The sequence below is a fragment of the Jaculus jaculus genome, chromosome 14 (assembly GCF_020740685.1).
Source record: "Jaculus jaculus isolate mJacJac1 chromosome 14, mJacJac1.mat.Y.cur, whole genome shotgun sequence".
Classification (NCBI taxonomy): Eukaryota; Metazoa; Chordata; class Mammalia; order Rodentia; family Dipodidae; genus Jaculus; species Jaculus jaculus.
Genome location: NC_059115.1, coordinates 14,933,303 through 14,956,062, shown reverse-complemented (window position 1 = coordinate 14,956,062; position 22,760 = coordinate 14,933,303). Strand labels below are relative to the sequence as shown.

The 22,760-nt window shown below is 45.1% G+C and overlaps 2 protein-coding genes across 2 annotated transcripts in view; one reads left to right on the top strand and one right to left on the bottom strand.

Annotated features, from left to right (window-relative positions):
- Positions 1-10,239, bottom strand: part of LOC101615243 (NACHT, LRR and PYD domains-containing protein 7) — a 32,271-nt gene extending 22,032 nt beyond the window's left edge. Inside the window, exons 1-2 of the mRNA XM_045133335.1 lie at positions 10,186-10,239; positions 838-1,126 (exon numbers count right to left, since the gene is read on the bottom strand). Coding sequence (XP_044989270.1) covers positions 838-1,126; positions 10,186-10,239 — 343 coding nt within the window. The remainder of the gene's footprint in view (positions 1-837; positions 1,127-10,185) is intronic.
- A 9,614-nt stretch (positions 10,240-19,853) lies between these two features.
- LOC101615521 (NACHT, LRR and PYD domains-containing protein 7) overlaps positions 19,854-22,760 on the top strand; it is a 42,781-nt gene continuing 39,874 nt past the window's right edge. Inside the window, exon 1 of the mRNA XM_045133334.1 lies at positions 19,854-20,031. Coding sequence (XP_044989269.1) covers positions 19,854-20,031 — 178 coding nt within the window. The remainder of the gene's footprint in view (positions 20,032-22,760) is intronic.

Below are 22,760 nucleotides of genomic sequence, written 5' to 3'. Positions count from 1 at the left end.
TGGAGTTTATTGCAGTGACTACAGGCCCTGACATGCCAATTCTACCTTTTCTTTCAAAGAAGTTGGAGAGCAATTGAGGAAGACATCTGACAAACCTCTGGCTTAAACACACACACACACAAAATAGAATAAAAATCCATTAAAACCTTAATATTTGATAACTCCTACCTAGGAGATGCTAGGCCAAAGTGTTTTCTTTAATGCAATGAAGTTGGTTGTATTGTATTGGACAGGAAGTGACCAATCAATGCCAACTTGACTGTTAACTTACTAGGAATTTTAGAATATTCCTCAAGGCATTAAACACACACAGCTTCTAGAAATGAGGAAAGTCAGAATATGTACACAGATCGTAGTGTTAAGGAGACATGTCTTCTAGTGCACCGTGGAGTCCTGGATGGGATGTGGAAACAGGTTGCTAGTGTAAGGACTAGTGAGATCCAGGGCCTCAGATTTCACAGAGCAGCAGATCCATGCTTGCTTCTCCATAGGGACAAGGCTAAGAACATTAGTAGCTACTGGGTGAAGGGCATATGTGCCTTCTTTGCACTGTCATTGCCAGCTCAATAAATCCAAGAGTGACTGCAAACAAAGTTTGAAGTGACAAAACAGGACATAAAGGAAATACTAAGAATGTGTGCATTGCTACTATCAATGATTACACTAGGCAACAAAGGAAGACACAGCAGAAGAGTTTGCAATACATGAGAGGCATAGAACGGAGTAGAATCTACCAGTGAGGCAAGTTTTCCACCTGTGTATACAGATACCTGATACATGAAGTTGTAATAACATTCCTAACTTTAATAAACCTGGGTCTTGCCACACTGTACTCACCCAAGATTTGAGACAACTGCATGAGGTTCATCTTCTTCAAGATCTGCAGAACCACAGGCCTCAGGCTACTGCTTGGCAATATGTTGGTGAGAAGTTCTGCCAATTCCATGCCACTGGCCTCTTTGACCTTGTATGAGGAGGTTTTCAGGTCATCCCCCACTTCAGGAAGTGTCCATAGCAGAGATTTAAAACTTTCTAATTCGTCTCTGTCCAATTGCTCTAGAAGGGTTTTCAAGTTAAACTCCGGCTTCAGAAATGTTATCAAGTTCAAGGATGGGTCCTCAGATTTCTGAATTAAAGACCAATGTGGAAGAGAAAAAAAATCAAACTGGTTATTAATTAACATCCTTAAATGAATTAACAGTAGTCTTAGGGCAAGTACAGGGGTTCTCACTGATCTACCAACAATGGCAGTGTATTACATCACAAAATTGATAAATCTGGGCTGGTAGTGTGGCAGAGATTGACAGTGACTGGTGAGGGGCGAACTGAGACGAAGATTGACCAAATGAGACACAAAGACCAGTAAAGAGACCAGCCAAGGCAGACACGGAAACTGACCCAGACAGGGACACCAGCAAGCACGCGTACGCACACAACCAGCCAAGACTGAGACAGCACAGATTAGTAACAGCCCATTCCTGCATCTCCAAAAATCGGAAGCATCATGTCAGGTGTGTGGCTGCACAGAGAGGTGGGTGGAATATGGGAAAGCATTGGAGAGCAACAGCAAGAAGTCAAACACTACCCAGCTTGAGTCCAGCGAGTATTGTCAATGATGCAATTGTTCCCTGAAAGCAACAGGTGAGATGCCAGGAAGAGGGAGGCTCCCCACTGCCCTGCCAGGCCCAGTAGGGGTATAAGCAAAAACAGCAAAGGAACAAGCCTGCAGGAACTATGAAAGCACAGAAGCAGGCACTCTTTCAAACAAAGAACAACTTAACATGGGAGAACTACACCATGCTGTACGCAGACACCGGCAGAGGGCCAACTAGACCAGACTTAGAATCGCCATGGTCAAGTATTTCTGGTCATGTTGGATGCATTGAGGTGGGAAGACCCATGTTAACTGCGGGCAGCAGCATTCCATGGGCTGGGTTCCTAGGCTGCAGAAGCAGGAGGAAGCCAGCTCTGTATGCAGCATTCACTCTACTTCCTCGTTGCAGATGTGACACTGGGCTGCAGCTTCCTGCCCCTGCCACGCTCCTCTCTCCACCATACTGGACTCTCTAAACAGCCAAGACAAATTCTTTCCTACTCTACGCTGCTTCTGATCAGGTATTTTGTGCCAGCGATGAAAAAGCTAACTGAAAGCTATCTTAGAAGTCGTATTGTCAAATATCTTGGCTGGAGAAAGCAAAAGATCCTCTATTCTAATGTATCCAACTCCCAAGGCCTCCTTTTCTCCACTAGCTAAGCAAGTGACTACCAAGAGTTAGCGTGGACCCTGGACACCCACTTTGGCTCACACTTAACAGTCATCTATGAGGTATCAAGTGCATGCCACAACACAGAAGGAAGCTGAGAGTCATTATATCAGGAGAGCTATACCTTGAGCTCTGAACACGCGTGTCTGTGTATACAACATGCATTACCTGTAGATATATGCACATTCTATATTATACCCAGAACTGAAGGTCAGCTGACTAAAGGTGTCTACTTACCCTTCTCTCTTGTGGCACTATTCACAACAGCCAGTTTATGGCCTCAGTCATTTGTTACTGGAGATCTAGGCTACGAAAATGTGGTACACACTGGAGTTTAATATCTTATTCATTTGATAGAGAGGGAGAATGGAAGAGGGAGATAGAATGAGTGCTTCAGAGCCTCCAGCCACTGCAAAGGAACTCCCGATGCATGCGCCACCTTGTGCATCTGGCTTACATGGGTCCTGGGGAATTGAACCTGGGTCCTTAGGCTGTGCAGGTAAGAGCCTTAACCATTAAGCCATCTCTCCAGCCCCATAGTAGAATTTTATTCATCCCCAAGGAATGGGCACTGATGGGACAGACTGGTCCAGGGGTAAGGCAGTGGGGCATCAGGCCTGAAGCAGTGAAGCACACAGTGGCAAGAGGACCCCAGGGCAAGGCTACACAGGTACCCTTCACAGCAGAAGTAGCTGGTGCCACCTTGAAAGAACTCCTGTCGAGTTGAGGCTTTAAATTGGACTCCCAGGAGCCTCGGGGAAAGTGGAATTCCACAGCGGGAGTCTGCCATCCAACCCAGAATCCGCGTACAGTATGGTATTCAGTATCCCTGCCTGCACACCTCACTGGGGCAATCAATTCAAGATCACGGGGCCAGCTATCCCAGAGACATTGTCAGACCATCATAGTCAGTACCACAGTCAGCTTTCCCCCGGAACACCAGGAGAACCATAAGACAAAAGCCATGAGAAAGGGGGGAACTCATGAACCAGTCAACATATGTACCCCAACATATGCACAGGAGAGATAGTACTTCACTATGACGACACTATAAGCCAACAGCCTCAACATAAGACAAGGCAAAATAAGTGTCAGAAAAATATTTTACAATACTGTTTTTTCTCCCCCCACCCCAAGGTAGGGTCTCACTCTGGTCCAGGCTGACCTGGAATTCACTATGTAGTCTCAGGGTGGCCTCGAACTCTTGGCAATCCTCCTATCTCTGCCTCCTGAGTGCTGGGATTAAAGATATGTGCCACCACACCTGGCTTAAAATACTATTTTTAAGCAGTTTCAGGGCTGGAGAGATTGCTTAGTGGTTAAGGCACTTGCCTGAGAAGCCCAAGGACTCAAGTTCAACTCTTCAGAACCCACATAAGCCAGACACACACATGTGCACAGGTGGTATAAGCTTCTGCAGTTTGACTGCAGTAACTAGAGGCCCTGGTGCACCCTTTTGCTCTCAAAAAATTTAAAAAGGTTCAAAGACCAAGTTGAGGACTCAGATAATGAATTTAGTACAAGATATGGAAAGGAAATGTAACAGATTTAAGACAAAAAAAAAAAAAGAATTACTCAAGTGGACAAAACAAAATGAAAACTGGGCATGGTGATGCATGCTTTTAATCCCAGCACTGATGGAGGATCACTAAGTTCAAGACCAGTCTGGGGCTATAGGTCAGCCTAGGCTAGAGGAAGACCCTACCTTAAAAAAAAAAAAGGGGGGGGTAGGTGGAACAAAACGTTAGCCAGGAAATCCACCAATGAAATAAGTACCAAACCAATCTGGAGGAAGTAAGTTGATCAAGTGAACAGCACAGCAAACAGCAGCATTTTTATTCAAACAATAAAATATCGGTGATTGAGAACAAGGCCTAGCCAGTATACATTGAGAAAATTTACAAACGAACACCAGCAATACTTGCAAGAAGCCTCGGCTCTGTTTAGAAGACTGGGCCACCGAATTGGTGAGATAAGATGAGCTGAAATAAAACCCACTGGCTTAAAAAAGCTTTGCAATAAAATTAGAACAAAAAAATTCCCAGGGCTGGGGAGATTGTTTAGTGGTTAAGGCACGTGCCTATGGACCCAGGTTCAATTCCCCAGTACCCATGTAAAACCATATGCACAAGGTTGCTCATGTGTCTGGTTTGTTCATAGTGGCTGGAGGCCCTAGGGCCCATTTTCTCTGCCTCTCTGATAAGAAAAAAAATTCCCAGACCTAGTAATATAGGCATCCAAACATGGATCATTTAGAGCTCCAAATAGGTATGACCAGGACCTTTCTGTGACATACCAGACAAGACATCAGAAATACAAAGAAACACTGAAATCTCTAAAGGAAAAAAACCACCAATTAGCATACAGAGGCAGAAACAGCAGAACATCACACATCACATCTGTCAGCAGCAACCCTGGAAAGCAAAAAAGCACTAAATATATCCTGAGCCTCGAAAGAAATTGTCAGCCAAGTTTGCTACACCAGCAAAAGAGCTGTTAAAAGGGGGTGGGGGGTACTGGAGAGATGGCTTAGCGGTTTAGTGCTTGCCTGTGAAGCCTAAGGATCCTGGTTCGAGGCTCGATTCTCCAGGACCCACGTTAGCCAGATGCACAAGGGGACGCATGCATCTGGAGTTCATTTGCAGTGGCTGGAGGCCCAAATAGGCCCATTCTCTCTCAGCCTTCTCTGCATATTTCCCTTGGTCTGTCACTCTCAAATAAGTAAAATAAAAATACTTGTTAAAAGACTAACACCAATTAAGGCAATTCATGACAACTAAGCCAGGCATACCCATAAGTGGGTACATACACCTGGAGTTAATTCACAGTGGCTGAAAGACCCTAGCGTGCTCATTTCCTCTGAAATAAAAATTTCAAAAGTACGAAAAAGAAATTATGAACTAAATTTTGGTGCCCCTGCTTTCATGAAACACCAAAAGCTTAACTGATCAGCTGGATCTGAACTAGACGCAATAATACAGCAGAGGTTATTGAAGTCTCCAGTCTAGATGGGCATTCCATGATTAGGCAAAGCAGCTCAGAGCTAAGTCACAAGTTGTATTTCACAGATGCCTGCTGAGCATTCCAACAGATAGGGAATGTACATTCTTCTCAGCGGCACACGAACTGTCTAAACTTAGTCACACTAAAACTGATCATGTGATAAACCATAAAGAAAGCACTAATACTAAAACAAATTCATACATCCTTGCATTTTATTAGACCACAATGGCATAAAACTAGAAAAATTAAATACTTGAATACGTCTGAACAGGAAGTCACTGAAGTATATAAATTTAAGAATTCCTGAAGTAAAAAAAAAAAAAAAACAAACCTACAGGAACTTATAGTACATTGGCAAAGCAGTCTAAAAGTAAAATTTCAAGCTAAGCTGTAAGTGCTCACATTAAATAAAATTGGAGGGTGCTGGAGAGATTGTTTAATAGTTAGGGCTGTTTCCTGCAAAGCCTGACAATCTGGGTTGGATTCCCCAGTACCCACATGAAGCTGGTTGCACAGAATTGCACATGCGTCTGGAGTTTGTTTGCACCAGCTAGATTTCTCTCTGCTTGCAAATAAAATATTAACTAAAAAAATAAAAAGAAAGTCAGCAGGGTGTGGTGACATACATCTTTAATCCCAGCACTTGGGAGGCAGAGATCTTCATGAGTTCGAGGCCACCCTGAAACTACAGTCAATTCCAGCTCAGCCTTGGCTAGAGTGAGATCCTACCTCAAAAAACTGAGAAACAGGGCCGGGCATGGGGCGCATGCCTTTAATCCCAACACTCAGGAGGCAGAGGTGGGAGGATCGCCATGAGTTTGAGGCCACCCTGAGACTACCCAGTGAATTCCAGGTCAGCCTCAACCAGAGTGTGACCCTACCTCAAAAAAAAAAAAAAAAAAAACCTGAAAAAAAAAAAAAAAAGTTAAATTAAAAAGTCAGCCAGGCATGGTGGCACACACCTTTAATCTCAGCACTTGAAGATAGGAGGATCACTGTGAGGCCAGCCTGGGACAACAGAGCAAGTTAAGGGTCAGCGACACTCTTCCTGGGGTAGGAGAGAGCAAGTTGTCTCAATAACCCAACACCACAGCTCCCTTAGGGCTCTAGGACAAAAGGCTGCCCCGCACACAAATACCAAAAGATAGCAAGAAATAAAGATTGGGGCAGGAATTCATGAAACCAAGACAAGAACAGTAAATAAACAAACAGTAAATAAGATTAAGAGGTGTTTGAGAAGATTAACCAGACTGACCAATCCCTAACCAAAATAAAAGTGAAACAACCCAAATATAAAATTAGAGATTTAAAAAAAAAAAAAGGGGGGGGCTGGAGAGATCACTTAGTGGTTAAGGCACTAGCCTGCCAAGCTAACAACCTGAGCAACCCAACTTGGATTCCCTAGTACCCACAAAGCCAGATGCACAAACTGGTGCGCATCTGGAGTTTGTTTGCAGCAGCTGGAGGCCCTAGTGTGTCCATTCTCCACCCACCCCCTTTTGCTTGCAAGTAAGTATAATTTTTTTTAAGGAGGACTGGAGAGATGGCTTAGTGGTTAAGATGCTTGCCTGTGAAACCTGAGGACCAAGTTCAATTCCTCAGGACTCACTTAAGTCAGATGCACAAAGAGGCACAAGCACCTGGAATTTGTTTGCAGTGACCCTGGGCCACCCACATTCATTTTTCCTCTTTCTCAAGTGTTAAAAAAAAAAAAAAATCTTTAAAGGAGTTGTTACAACAGACTCCAAGGAATACTTTAAAAACTTAAAACTAGAGAATCTAAAAGAAACAGGTAAGCTTCTAAACACGTAATAACACTAACAAGCCCATAACAAGGACACTGAAAACTAAATGTCCAGGCCTGGATGGATTTACCACTAAATTCTATTGAAAACTTTTTTAAAAACTTTGAGAGGTGAAAGAATAGGTGCACCAAGGCCTGATAAATGAGCTCCAGATGCAGTGCACCACCTTGTGTAGGTGGCTTTATGTAGGTGCTGGGGAACTGAACCCAGGCCTTCAGGCTTTGCAAGCAAGAGCCTTGAACTAGTAAGCCATCTCTCCAGCCATCTATCAAACTTATGAGGAAGTTCTAATTGTTATGCTCAGAATACCAACATTTTTCTAAACAGAAAGGAAAGTAACTACCAACCTAATTCTGTGAAGTATAACTCATACCAAAACTGTATCATGACTCAAGATGACTACAGACCTAATGAACACACAATGCAAAAACTAGTAAGATATTCAGAAATCAAATTTAAGATCACATTTTTAAAAACTCCATCACAACCAAGTTGGTTTCATACGGGGATACAAGGTTAGTTCAAATTATAGAAGGCAATAAATGTAATACAGCAACCAATGGACGTCAAGAAAGAAGTCACATGATCATCTCAATACAGAAAAGGCATTTGACAAAATTCAACACACCGTCAAGATAAAAACCCTGAAAAAATACTCATACCACAAGGAACATACATCAACGCAAAGGCTATATATAACAAGCCTATAGGCAATGTTAAATGCAGGAAACCTGAAACCACTTTCTCGGATATGGTCATGGGAGAAGAGTGTCCGCTCTCCTACATAGTGCTCAATTAGTTAGAATGAGGAACCCATGTGACTGAGGGAGGTTTTTTGTTGTTCTTTTTTTTTATTTATTTGAGAGCGACAAACACAGAGAAAGACAGAGGCAGAGAGAATGGGTGCGCCAGGGCCTCCAGCCACTGCAAACGAACTGCAGACGCGTGCGCCCCCTTGTGCATCTGGCTAACGTGGGACCTGGGGAACCGAGCCTCGAACCGGGGTCCTTAGGCTTCACAGGCAAGCGCTTAACCGCTAAGCCATCTCTCCAGCCCTGAGGGAGGTTTTAACAGGGGAGGTGGGGAAGGCAAGAGAATCAAGTGGAAGGAGAAAACGCTGTAGATGGGGGGATACAGTGGGGAAAGGAGGGTAGCGATGGCAGAGGGGGTGAACTATATGAAATGAGAAAGTCCCTGATGTAAACCTACTTCTTTGTAAACTGATTTTCAAGAATGGAAATTACAACAATTACCTTCAGAAATTACTGTGTTGAGTAAAATAAGCCAGACTCATACATGGCATTTTTTTTCTCTCATACGTGAAGCTTAGATTTAAAATTACATATGTGTGTATGGAGGGAGCTCATGAAGCTTGAGGAAACGAGAGAGGGGAGAGCTTAAGGGGAAGAAGGAAACACGGCATAAAAGGAGAAGGGGAACCATTTGAGGGGAGGAAGGAGACCAGCCGCAGAAGAACCGAGAACACAGGGTGATGACACCTAAGTAGGAAGATGTCACAAAGAAACCCATTCCCTTTCATTCTAACTTTAAAAATACATTTTGAAGACGTGACCATATTCGAAGTTCAACGGTACTCAGAGTTAAGCTCTTCGGGCCACCCAAGGGTGGCCCATTGATACTTGTGTGTGGGGGTACAAGCCGGGCAAAAGGAGCAGGAGGAATTGTCTAGATACATAGAGCTATGCATGTCCCTCTTTCGGATCCCAAGCAGGGAGTACTGAAGCCCATGGCTTCCACTGCTGTCCCTGAGGTACGAACTGCACCAGAAAATGATTTTCTTCTGTGTCCCACCAGCAGCCTCATGAGAGCTGGAAATACAAAGGCGCCTTCCCACAAGCACAGGTGCCCGGGATTGCGCACATAGCTGGAACTTCAGAGCTCAGACCTTCCCTCAACTCCTGCCAATGCAAAACAGGTGTCCAAAAACTGAACCAGGCAGGGGAGATGGAAGCCAGTAACTGAAGTCTATACAGAGGCCAGAAAAAGGAAAAAAAAAAAAAAAGCCATATATATAGTCGAGGCTAGCTTTGAGAAGGAAAGCCTCTCGTGCAATCACAGCGGCCACAACCTGGGTTGTCTAGCTTTAATTTTGGAGGGAAGGGCCAACCTTCCCTCTTCCCCAAATTACTGAGATATTAAAAATATGCAATTTTGTTTACATAAATGTGAGATTATGACACATACACTTTTAAATCATCACCCAAACAAGCTAAATAATACATCCATCTATCCAGTTTCTGTGCAGAGAACCCTCTGGAACTCAGGCGAAGGACAGAACAGGTTAGACCCGATTGGCTGGAAATTCCTAGCCTTGTACCAGTGTCTCCCACCTCCCCCAGGTCATGGTCCCTAATAACCCCTCTCGTGTTTCTATTTCACCTTTTTTTTTTTTTTTTTTTAAAGGAGAGAGCAAAGAGAAGGCTATGAGTCACTAAAGATAATGACTAGCAGTGATTAACTTAGCTGCTCTCCCTCCCCAGGGGAACACAGCGTGCATTCAGGACCTCACTGTGATTATCAACACCCACACCGAGGAAGGCGCACAGTGGAATGGGGACAGAAGATAGGGGACATGTGGGAATGTGACCAGTTTGCAGTACAATCCTATTAACTTCCCAGTTACACACACACACACACACACACACACACACACACACACACACACACACACACTTTAGATACTGATCCAGGCGGTAACAGCAAGATAGAGGCAGCCGAGGCTGGAGAGATGGCTTAGCAGTTAAGGCATTTGCCTGCAAAGCCAAAGGACCGAGGTTCAACTCTCCAGGACCCCCGTAAGCCAAGGGGGTACCACAGGCATCTCGAGTTCGTTTGCAGCGGCTGGAGGCCCTGGCACGCCCATTCTCTCTGTCGCTCTCAAATAAAAAATAAAAAGTAAAAACTTAAAACTACATTATGGAATCACAGAGCGGCTTTCGTCTCCAAGTCTGTTCTTAGGCGAGGAGCGTTCAGCATCAGGTCTGTAAGAAATCTCTTCCTGAAGCCCGAAAGCTTGGAAAGGTCCTATGGTAACTCCCAACCAGTGAGCGCTGCCCACCTAAGAGAAACCAGGCACAAAGCCCAGTACTCACCCCCTGGGCATCGGGACCGACGTCCGCCCTGTACATTGCCTGCGTCAGGGACATGGCTGCGCAAGGACGCGCGCACTGGCCTGGAGCGAGCCGGCTGGGACTGAGCCCTGCCTTCCTCCCCGCCGCCCGGGCGCAACTGCCACGGGGCGCTGCCCACCCCCTGTTAAGTAGGTGGCTCGGAGCCACTTAGGTCAAGCACACCTGGCAGGCTCCTCCCAGAGCCTGACTGGATTGGCCTGGGGGAGGAGGATTTGAAGGAGCGAGGGGGAATTTGCAAGGCCCCCCAGGTGATTCTAAGACGCAATTCCTTTCCCAGGCCACCTGAGTCACCAGGAGCATGGTGCTATTATGCGAAGGGTGGTAGAAAATGTAAATTTTATTTATTACGTAGCCCAAGCTAGCTAGAAACTATATAACCAAGGAGGAGCTTTATCTCCCCAGTGCTATAATTACAGGTGCGCGCCACCACCCCTGGTTTAGGGCTATGCTGGGATCAAACTCGGGGTCTCACGCACGCTTGACTCTACCAACTGAGCTACATCTCCAGGTGGGCGGGTGTCAAGTCCAAAATCCCCGCCATTCCCAGACTGAAACACAGGAGTATCTTTGTGAAAATATCTGGCCCTGGTTTATCTTGGGAAACCACTTGGAACAATGGGCAAAGATGAACAGGCCCCCTCCAAACACACCTGAGTGAGTCTGCGATAAGGAGGTGACTTTGGGAAAGCCCTAGGCAATCGTGCCTTGCAAGGAACTTGCTGTCACCGGGAGCAAGCCAGTGGTGAGACTTGGGATTTTTAGCCCCACCTCCACCTGACCTGGCGGGCTGGAGTCCTTGGATCACCCGTGGTCGGGGTCGGTGTGGTAATCAACCATGCCTACCTAAGGAAGCCGCCATAACACAGGACTCAGAGAGGTTTTCTTGTTAGCAAAAAATAAATAACACACACAATACATGCTGGGAAGGTGGAGTACCCCAGCACCCTGAACACACCCTGAACTCTGGCTGGAGACCTTTCTGAACTTCACCCTGTACCACACAGTGTTTTCATCTGAATTCCTTAGAGCATGGTCTGTAATTCGTGAATAAATGCATTTCTTTGAGCCAATCTAGCCAGTTAGCTGACCTGAACGCAAGAGGGCATCATGTAATGTAAGCTAGCACAGCCACTGTAGAATTTAGCGTGGGTGTCCCTCAAAAAACTGAAAACAGCGGGGCACAGTAGCACACCCCTTTGTTCCCAGCACTTAGCAGGCAGAGGTAGGAGGATCCCTGTGGGTTTGAGACCAACCTGAGACTACAGAGTGAATTCCAGGTCAGCCTGGGCTAGAGCTAAGCCCTACCTGGGCGGTGGGGGGGGGGGGGACTTAAAACAGGGCTGAAGGGGTGGCTTAGCAGGTAAGGCACTTGCCTGCAAAGACTAAAGACCTGGGTTCAATTCCTCAGTACCCACGTAAAGCCTGATGCAGAAACTGGCACATGCAGCTGGAGTTCATTTGTAGAGGACCTGCTGTGCCCATTTTCTGTGTGTGTGTGTGTGTGTGTGTGTGTCTGTCTGTCTCTGTTTCTCTCTGCTTGCAAATAAGTAAATATTTTTAAAAAATGAAAATACACTTACCATATGACCCAGCTATTCCACTCCTGGGCATATACACAAAAGGATTCTATCCTGCCACAGAGATATATGCACATTCATGTTTTTTAATTTTTTAAAAATTATTATCTATTTATTTATTTATTTGACAGAGAAAGAGAGAGAGAGAGAATGGGCATGCCAGGGCTTCCAGCAAATAAACTCCGGACATTTGCACCTCCTTGTGCATCTGGCTAACAGTGGGTCCTGGGGAATCAAACCTGGGTCCTTTGGCTTTGCAGGGAAATGCCTTAATCGCTAAGCCATCGCTCCAGCCCCACTTCAGCATTTATTGCTACTCTATTCACACTAGCCAAATTATGAGATCAGCCAATGTTTCATATACAGTGGAGTGTTATTCACTCATACGGAAAGACTAAATGTTGTCATTTGCAGGGAAATGTCTATCTATACCTGAAGATCATCATATTAAGTGAAATAAGGCAGACTGAGAAAGACAAATATGGTTTACCTCGTACTTGAATATAGATTTTAAAATTAAAAAGACACAAAAGTACAAGAGAGACTATGAGGATAAGATTCGCCGGATATTAAGCATGCACTCCATAAAACTTCACGGTGGAGGAGAGGGGGAATAATACTAGAATGTTTGTAAAATAAATAAATAAATAAATAAACTTCACCATGGTGCTAAAGCTCTTAGCATTATTGTTATCTTACTTGGAGCTGGATATTTCTTATATTTGTAAAATGCAAAAATTATCCCCAAAACAGTAACAAACAGCAATGCTGAATATAGCCAGCATTCCCACCCTCCATAGCTCATCACCCTCAATACCTGCCCAGCTGTTTCTCCGCCCATCATTACCAGGTGATGTCTCCCAAGCCTGAGCGGCCTTCAGCAAGAATTCTAAATTGACTTAATGACCATCCCACTCACCCCTGATGTTTCCTCTTCGCTGTTCTCCACCCACTGCCTGCCAACCACGTTCTTGCCTCTAAGTCCACACACACCTACCTTTGCTGTATTTCCTTGTCTTGATGGCCCTCAATAGCCTTACTTATGGGAGGATTATTTTTCATTTTCAGTTAACATACAGAATTTGACGCACCCTTAATTCTGGCATTTTCAGATACAGTTTGGTTTAGTGGCTTCTCCACCTAAGCTCCAGTCTTCCTCCTTCCCCTGTAACCTTCCTGCTTCGGTTTACACATCTCACGTGCCCTTTTGCCCTTCCCCCACTCCTTCCTAAGCATCTCTTCATACCCACGTTTGGTTGTCATTCTAGCTTTATATGTTTTCCCCACTATATGACTGCATATAGATATTACAAGCTAGGATCCACATAGAGAGAACATGCGATTTGGGGCTTTCTGAAAAGTTGGGGTAACTTCACTTAATGATAATTCCTCCCATATCCATCCACTGAATGATTCTATTATCTCTAACAGTTTTGAGGACAGAGGCCTCAACCTGCAGCATCTGATGTTGCCTCCAGGTCAACCGTGTCAGAACTGAATCAAGTCAGATGGCACCCAGCTGGTGTCTTTGAGCTACCGAACTGGATCTTGCTGGGGAGAAACCCACACACTTTTGTGATCAGAGGCAAAGGTTTTCCTGTTGCATGTGAGAACAGGAAAATTAGTTCAACATTCTTGTGTCTGAGTAAAGGTTTCTCGACTTCAGCCCTACTGACCTTATGGGCTACATAACTCTTTCCTATAAGACATGTCGGGCAGTGTAGGGTGCATATCAGAGGCCCTGGCCTGTTTCCCTAAGTGATGGCAAAATGTGTCCCCAGCATTCACAAATGTGCCCTTCAAGGAAAGTCATCCCTGGTTGAGGACCACTGAAGAAGCTGTTCTTTCCTCATATCTGTTACACAGAGCTAAGGAAAGGGGAACCTCCTTCCCTGAGTCCCAGCAGACTAGGCAAAACCAGACTGTAGTCACCTGTGCTATGTGCTACCTAACCAAATTGACGTGTGTGTGTGTGTGTGTGTTACTTTTGTAGTCTTCTTGGGGGGTGGGTGTTGAGGTATGGTCTCACCCTAGCACAGGCTGACCTGTAATTCACTATGTAGCCTTAGGGTGGCCTCCAGGTCATGACACTCCTCCTCCCTCTGCTTCCCAAGTGCTGGTGTGTGACCCAATGCCCAGCTTTTTTTTTTTAATTTCCTACATATATACAATATATTTTGATCATATCATTCCAATCACCCTCTCTTATCCCCCTCCCACTTCTGCTGAACCCCTTTTTTTACCAATGAATCCTCCTCCTTCAGTGGGGTTGTCTATGCTCCAGTGAATCACCCCCCACCCATGCAAACAACACTGAAATCAGCCTGTCTCAAATTGTCTTTTTTGTTGTTTGCTTGTGTGTTTTGTTTTTTTTTTTTTTGAGACAGAATCTCACAATGCATGTAGCCCATCAAATTGAACTTTGAAACACTTTAGTTTTTAAACAGAACGCATGAGATCGCAGCCTGCTGTAGTTTTGTAGTAAGTCTCAACTTGGAGTGTGGGCCTGATGTGCATGAGGTCCTGAGTCCGCACACACTAAATGTCGAGGGACACCAGCTAGATATAACCAAGTACATTCAAAGTGGTAGTTTCTAAAAGGAGAGAGAGGAGAGAGGGAGGAAGGAAGTAAAACAAACAACTTTAAAACAAATGTTAAAAAATGTACAGTGGGGGCTGGAGAGGTGGCTTAGTGGTTAAGCGCTTGCCTGTGAAGCCTAAGGACCCCAGTTTGAGGCTCGATTCCCCAGGACCCACGTTAGCCAGATGCACAAGGGGGCGCACGCATCTGGAGTTCGTTTGCAGTGGCTGGAGACTCTGGTGCAGCCATTCTCTCTCTCTTTCTCTCAAATAAATAAATAAAATATTTTTTTAATTGACAGGTGTGTACTGCCATTCCAGGCTTAAAATATTTATTTCGTATTTAAGTTTTTAACTGTATGAAGTTTTCTTTTTAAATTCTATTTTGTTAATTATGCCCTTTGCTATATGAACATATATTATGCATGTTGGTCATGTTCCCATCAGGTTATACTCTTAGATTTCCTCACTCTCCCACCTCCAATTTATCAAACTCTTTGAAGCCAGGATTCTGATACCAAAGTCCGGTGACTAGTAATACACTCAAAAATACACAAAAACATACAAGAAGTCAGTGTTGTGGGTTAAGCTGTTTGCAAACAGCTGAAAACGTCCCAAAATTGGGATGACTAAACCCAAAATGGAATCACCTATGCTAATGCTCCAGGTGACCAAACTGAAACTAAATTATTCATCTGACCTTCCAAAAAGATCACGATAAGAGAAATAAGAAATTTCCCAAAGAAACCAGATTCATTTGGCCATATTAATAAAATTCCCTCTGCATTAACTTTTCAAAAAAAAGATCACCTTAAGACAGGAGATGTGGCTAAATGATAGAGCACTTGCCTACCATGCATAAGATCCCAGGCCGGGTCGCTAGCACCATAAAACATTGTACATAAAATTTCCAAAATATGTCTGTAAGGTGGGTATTTGAAATGTGCCATTGAAAACTTGAAATTCAAAAATAATGGAGAACTTGACCCCCAAAAAAGGGGGGGCTAGCAGGATTGCTCAGTGGCTAAAGGCTCTTGTTTACAATGCCTGCCAGCCCAGGGTCCAATTACCAAGCTGCACACAAAAGTCAGATACAAAAAGTAATACAAATATGTGGTATTCGTTTGCCATGGCAAGAGGCCCTGGCATGAACACACTTGGACACACAAATATACACACGTGCAAATAAATTAATGAAAATTCAGTTTAAGGAAAGAACTTGCCAAAAGTTTTAGAACTAAACAATATATGATAGCTGCTGTCTGTAATCCCAGCACTCAGGAGGGTGAGACAGGAGGATTGCACTGTGTTGAAGGACATCTTAGACTACAGAATTCAGGCTAGCCTCAACTACAGAGTGAGACCCTATCTCAAAAAAAAAAAACAAAAAAAAAAACAAACAAACAGTTTCACAACTGTCAAAGTCTAGATCAGAGAGATTCAAACCTATGACAAAAATGCTTCTCTAAAGATAAAGTGGGGACTATAGAGATTGCTCAGTGGTTAAAGACACTTGCTTGCAAAATCTGACAGCTCAGGTTCAATTCCCCAGTGCCCACATAAAACCAGACACACAAAGTGACACATGTGTCTGGAGTTCATTTACAGTGGCAAGAGTCTCTGGTGTACCCATGCTATCTATCTCTGTCTCTGTCTCTCTTTCCTTCTCTCTCTCAAGTAAGTATGTTAACGATAAAGGATTGTTTTCTCCAAGGCCTCCTGGCTATAAATATCCCTCAGAGATATCAGTAGGAATCTAGTAGTTTGATTAATAAGTAAAAAACATGACTGCTGTTTTCCTCTCTTTTTTTTTGGCCACAGTCTATGTAAACCAGACAGGCTTGTAACATGAAATTATCCTCTTGCCTTGTCAAAGTATTAACATGTTGGGGCTACAAGTGTGTGCCACCCTATCCTCCATGACTGTGACTTTATTTACGGACAATTTCTTTTATTTATTTACAAGTAGAGAGAGAGAGAGCTCATGGGCCCACCAGGGACTCTTGCTACTGCAAAGGAATTCCACACGCATGTGCCACTTTGTGCATCTGGCTTTACATGGGTACTGGGGAATCGAACTTGGGACAGCAGGCTTGGTAGCAAGTGCCTTTAATCACTGAGCCATCTTCCTACTCCGTATGAACAATTTCTGCATGTGTGTAAAATGTCTTCATCATCATCCCCTCCTGTCTCTCACTCGTGTCTCCCACCCCCAGGCCCCTTCAACTGAACCCTTTTCTCCCTCCAGCCAGTCTATTTTGATATCTTTCTTCATTTTATTTTTGCCTTCTGTCATCATCCAAGATGATATGCTGATGGGCCTGAGTTTATCCTCCCCCACCTCATCTCTCTGTCCCCCTTTACTCACTGTACCTTTTCACCCCAGGACACCCTTCCACTTAAATACCTCATGTGTTCCATTGTCTTTCCCATCCCCCTTCCCTTAAAGCCCCCCTTTTTGTTAGTCTCATGGGCCCCCTTCTAGGTACCTGACCTTTACCTACCTTTGCCTCCTCTTAGATACACACAATTTAATCTTCAGATGCTGAGAACCACATGAGAGAGCACATATGGAATTGGGCTTTCTGGGTCTGGGTTATCTCTCTTAATATCATATTTTCCAATCCCATCCATTTTCCTACAGATTTCTTTGGGGGGGGGGTATTGTGTCAAATTTTCCTTATTCAGTCATCAATCGATGGCTATCTAGGCTGATTCCATTCCATAGCTATTGTGAATAGAGCAGCAATGAGCATGATTGTGTGTGTACTATTGTCATAGGACATGGATTCCTTGGGGTATATATGCCCAGAAGTGGCATATTTGGGTCATACAGGTTTTGTTTTGCTTTGGAAACAAAGCCTTGTTGTGTATGCAGTCTAGCCCGGCCTCAAACTTGACAGCCTCCTGCCTCAGCCCCTCCAAGACTGGGGTCACAAGCATGTGCTACCACACTCAGTTCATTGAGAGGGAAGATTTTAAGCTAGTTTTGGTTCTTTGACTGCTCTGTAAATAGATTTGGGTGGTTGTTTTTAATAGTAACGATGGTTCACAGAGCCTTGAGCAAGCACCTTGTTACTAAGCTAAACCCCTCAGACCTTGAGTTAGTTTTAGAAATTGTGTTTTTTCTACAATTTCAAATTACTTAGGGACATGGTTTATAAAATATTTTAAGATATTTATTGGAGAAAGTGTGGGGGCGGGTGTATGGGCATGCTGGGGCCTCTTGTTGCTACAACGAACTCTAGATGCATGCGCCACCTTGTGTATCTGGGTACTGGGGAATCAAACCCAGGGTCAGCAGGTTTTGCAAGCACCCTTAACCACTGAGCCACCTCTCCAGCCCTCATAATATTTTATTATCGTATATTCCTTACCATGTAGATGAGTTCTGTGCACTGATACTCTTTCTTAGCAACTAGGAAGATGGCTCAGTGGTTAAAGGTGCTTGCTACCAAACCTTGGAGGAACCAGTCTCTCATTGGTAGTGCTGGTGTGGCCTCGGACTCTCAATGCTCCTCCCTCCTCTACCTCACACGTTAGGACTGCAGTCATGCACCATTGCACCTGGAAAATAGTGATATTGCTCTGCCTTTTTTTTTTTTTTAATTTTAAATTTTGAGAGCGACAGACACAGAGAGAAAGGCAGATAGAGGGGGAGAGAGAGAGAATGGGCGCGCCAGGGCTTCCAGCCTCTGCAAACGAACTCCAGACGCGTGCGCCCCCTTGTGCATCTGGCTAACGTAGGACCTGGGGAACCGAACCTCGAACCGGGGTCCTTAGGCTTCACAGGCAAGCGCTTAACCGCTAAGCCATCTCCCCAGCCCTGCCTTTTTTTTTTTTTCCCAGTGTTGTCAAAAGAACCTGGGATCTTGAGGACACTAGGAGGTCCAGCATTACAGCTTTAACTCTCTACCTACAAAACTCACCTCGCAGATGGAACACTGGTGAACTCAGCCCGTCCTTCACGTCTCTTGATGTTCGTGTCACTTGTATCTAACATGAAATGTGGACGGACGCACTCAGTGTGGCCCCTAAAAGGGGTCAGCTGACCACTGCTGGAGGTTCCAAGCAGAGGTTCAGCATTGCTGTGACAATCTTCTGGGCACTTGTCATTTTTATTTTGTTATTGTTAGCGTACAAAATAGTCTGCTCTGGGGCTGAAGAGATGGCTCAGCAGTTAAGGTGCTTGCCTACAAAGCCTACCAACCCCGGTTCGAGTCCCTGGTTACCCACAAATAGCCAGATGCACAAAGTGACGCATGGGTGTGGAGTTCGTGTGCAGTTACCCCCCCCCTTCTCTCTCTCTCTCTCGTGTGTTTTATTCCAGTAGTCTTGTGCACAAATGTGGTTCTGATAGTCACCACTCCCATGACGCTGTTTTCTCCCTCCTCCCCCTGGTCCTCCTCCCTCCCCCAAGAACTTCCCTTTTTGCTTTCATGAGATGTGTGTGTGTGTGTGTGTGTGTGTGTGTGTTTAAATCTAGATTCCCATCTAAAAGAAAGCCTGTAATGCTTGTCGCCCTTCTCTCCCTTTAGTCCCTTCCGGCCTCCTCAAACGGTCCCCACTTCACGTTTATGGCTCATGAAGGAAGCCCCACTCCTCCCTAGGGAGCTGTTGGCGGTTAACAGGTGCTGGAGGAGAGGTAGTCATGGCCTTCAGTGGTGCAGCCTGTCCCCAGGCAACCCTACTTAGAGTCACCGGCTCAGAAAGAGAACCGTGGGATGCGAGGAAGACTGGTTGGGATGAAGAAGGAGTTGGGGAGTTTGTGGAAAGGGGATAAGAGGGTTGTGGGGGAGATGTTTTCAAAATACGTCATATATGTATAAAATATATCTGAGTGAATATGGATATATGTATAGTTACAAATATATGTGTAAAGTAGATAACATACATATAAAATTGTAAGAACCTACTGAAAAATAGAAGAGGGGCTTGATTCAGTGGCTAAAGGTGTTTGCTTGCAAAACCTGATAGCCAGCGGTTCAATTCCCTTAGTACCCACATAAAGCCAAACGCACAAAGTGCATTGCCAAGAGGCCCCAACATGCCCAGGCTCCCTCCCATTGCAAATAAATAAATTAATATTTTTTAAAATATTATTTATTTATTTATTTATTTGAGAGCAACAGACACAGAGAGAAAGACAGATAGAGGGAGAGAGAGAGAATGGGCGCGCCAGGGCTTCCAACCTCTGCAAACGAACTGCAGACGCGTGCGCCCCCTTGTGCATCTGGCTAACGTGGGACCTGGGGAACCGAGCCTCGAACCGGGGTCCTTAGGCTTCACAGGCAAGCGCTTAGCCGCTAAGCCATCTCTCCAGCCCAATTAATATTTTTTTTTTAAAAAAAAAAAAAAAGAAGGCCCATGTTTGACAGACATCTGACTTAACAGTAGGATCTTCAGGTAACAAAAGGACATCCCAGATGGGTTCGTTTAACCCGCAGCCCAGGTTAAGACCCGCGGGGATGGATGGAGGCAGCGCGATGCTGGGCTGAGGGCGTCTCCGCCCGCCCCGCCCTCGGCGGGCAGCGCTCCGCGAGGGGATTGGCTCCCGGGGGACCAATCACAGAGCTCGCGTGGAAAGAGAAGCCCGCGGTCCGCGCCTCCTGCGCCCGAGCCCTGGAGCTCGCCGCGCTGACTTGCGGAGGTGAGACAGGACCGTTTCTTTGCTCCTCCCGAGCTGTAGCTGGCGTAAAACTCCCTTTTCCCTTTAAAGTAATAATAATTATGATGATGATGATGATTATTTATTTGAGAGAGAGAGAGAAATAATGGGCGCGCCAGGGCCTCCAGCCACTGCAAACGAACTTCAGACGTGTGCATCTCCTTGTGCAGCTGGCTAACGTGGGACCTGGAGAATCGAACCTGGCTCATTTGGTCACTTACAGGCAAACGCCGTAACCGCTAAGCCATCTCTCCAGCCCCCTTTTACTTTTTTTATTGAATGTATGAAGTATTGCTGGGTCTTCCACTCAAACTGTTGTTGAAATTGATTTTTTTTTTTTTAAGGTAGGATTTTGCTCTAGCTCAGGCTGACCAGAAATTTACCATGTAGTCTCTGGGTGGCCTCGAACCCACAACGATCCTCCTGCCTCTGACTCCCGAGTGCTGGGATTAAAGGCGGGCACCACCACGACCTGCGAAATCGGGTCTCGTCTCGTATGGACCAGGTTGGCCTCAGACTTGCTATGTAGCCTAGGATGACCTTGGCTTTCTGATTCTACTGCCTCTGCCTCCAGAATGTTGGGATTACAGGTATGTGCCTCGCGCTCTGTTTATGTGGTGCTGGCGCCCTCAAATTCGTCTTGGTGCAGAGGTTGTAACAGGCTTGCGCAGGCCCCTCTCCAATGACTCCTGCCAGGATTTCTTACCTTTGAGGCAAGTGTCAGGCACTTCTATTTAGAGGCTCAGATAGCTGACTCTGGTGGTAGTAAGAACTTCACGCCTCTATAACTTTCTACTCTCTTCGGGACTTAGAACACGTGTGGAAAGATAGAATCCTGTCAGGCAAAACCATAAGACACCAAGTTCTGCAGCCATCTGTGTGTGTAGCTTTGGACATGTTGAATAGTTTTGTTCTCTCGTTCTCTCTCCTTCCTTTCCCCACCCAAACCATCATGGAACTTAATATCCAGTCCAAATTTGCCTCCATCTCCTGGCAGTCCTCCTGCCTCAGCCGCCCCAGGGCTGGGATTATAGACATGAGTCACCACAGCCAGCTACCTATGCGTCTTCTCTGAGCAGAAGGCATGGCCTTCTGTTCTGTGACAATGAAATCAGTCTAGGCCAATTTACAGGACTTAAGCAATGGTCTATGCTGGTTATTGCCCACACGTGAGTCACCTCGATTTCCTTGATGCATGTTTTTTAATACTTTTGACAAACTTCATGCATGTTTATGACGTATTTTTGTTGTTGTTTTTTTGAGGTAGGGTCTCAATCTAGCCCAGATTGACCGGGAATCATTTGTTAGTCTCAGGGTACCCTTGAACTCACGGTGATCCTTCGACCTCTGCCTCCCAAGTGCTGGGATTAAAGGCATATGCCACCACACTCAACAATATACGATGCATTTTGATGTTCCTACTAAAATCCTTCTTTGCATTTAATTCATCCTACTTTGATGTCTTGGATATTTTTTTGTTGGAGGGGGTGTCTTACACACTTAAATTAGCCTCTCTTGCATGAAAATAGATGGGAGGTTTTATTAGTGGTTTACTAGTGATTATACTCCTGATGGACCCCAGCAGTTGTCAGTTTCCACCAGCGACTCTGGGAGGTGAGCCCTCTTCCCCCTAGATGGATATTTTACCCTCTCTGAGGTTCAAGCCATTCACCTGTGTTCTGAGTCCAGACTCTGTCAATTGTTCATCAAGCTTTCCCTAAACACGCTGCGGTCATAATTTCATTTAAGCAACCTGCACTCAATTTTTTGGTGCTTTCTACTTACACTTTGTGGGTCTGACCCACCTGGGCACAGCTGTCCCAGCTGAGAGTAGTCAAAGCAACGGGTGTCCACCGTCCACACCAGGACCATTCCTTAGGTGACCAGTACAGTGAGCCATCCTGCTACCCCATAACATGTCATCTGTCGGTTATCACATGACAGGAGGAAGCAGGAGTTCATGCATCACTATGAGGAGGTCCTCCATGAGATTTTATTTTCGGATACGCTCGTTTCCATCAAGTATCTACGTCCTGGGTGATGCACACAGCTACCAGCATCCAATCTATGCTTCTGCATCCTGGTAGATTCTTATGCTTAGACACCTTTGTTTTAGCGTGTTGTTGCAGGGTCTTTATTGAGTGTGGTGGTGGGTATGAAACCCAGGACCTTACACATGCTAAGTACATGCTCTACCCGGGAGCTACATCTCCAGCAGTCCTCTCTTAGGGAGAGCCTGACTTCACTTCCCAGCCGGCCCACTTTTCTGAGCTCTAATTTAAAGAGCAGAACTTTTCCCCCTTTCTATTTTCTTCTTTGGATATCCACCAAATTCTAAGTATGCTTACCCTGGAACTTTCTCACTGTTTTCTCACTAAAATCTTCACTCAAAAAAAAAAAAAAAGCCAGGCGCAGCCCTCCTGCATACTAGGCAAGCCCTCTACCGTTGGGCTACATTGCTGATCTTTCTATTTATTTGCACTTTTTATTTTCAGTTTTACTAATTTACCTAGGCAGAATTTATTTCGTGCAGAGAACGAGCAAGAGAATGAGAAAACACGCACCAGGGCTTCTATGTACCACATTTTCATCTGGTTTATGTGGGTACTGTGGAATTGAACCCCCATCCTTAGGCTTTGTAGGCAGGTACCTTAACTGCTGAGCCATCTCTAGCCCCCAGGCTGACTTTGGACTATAGCCCAAGTCATCCT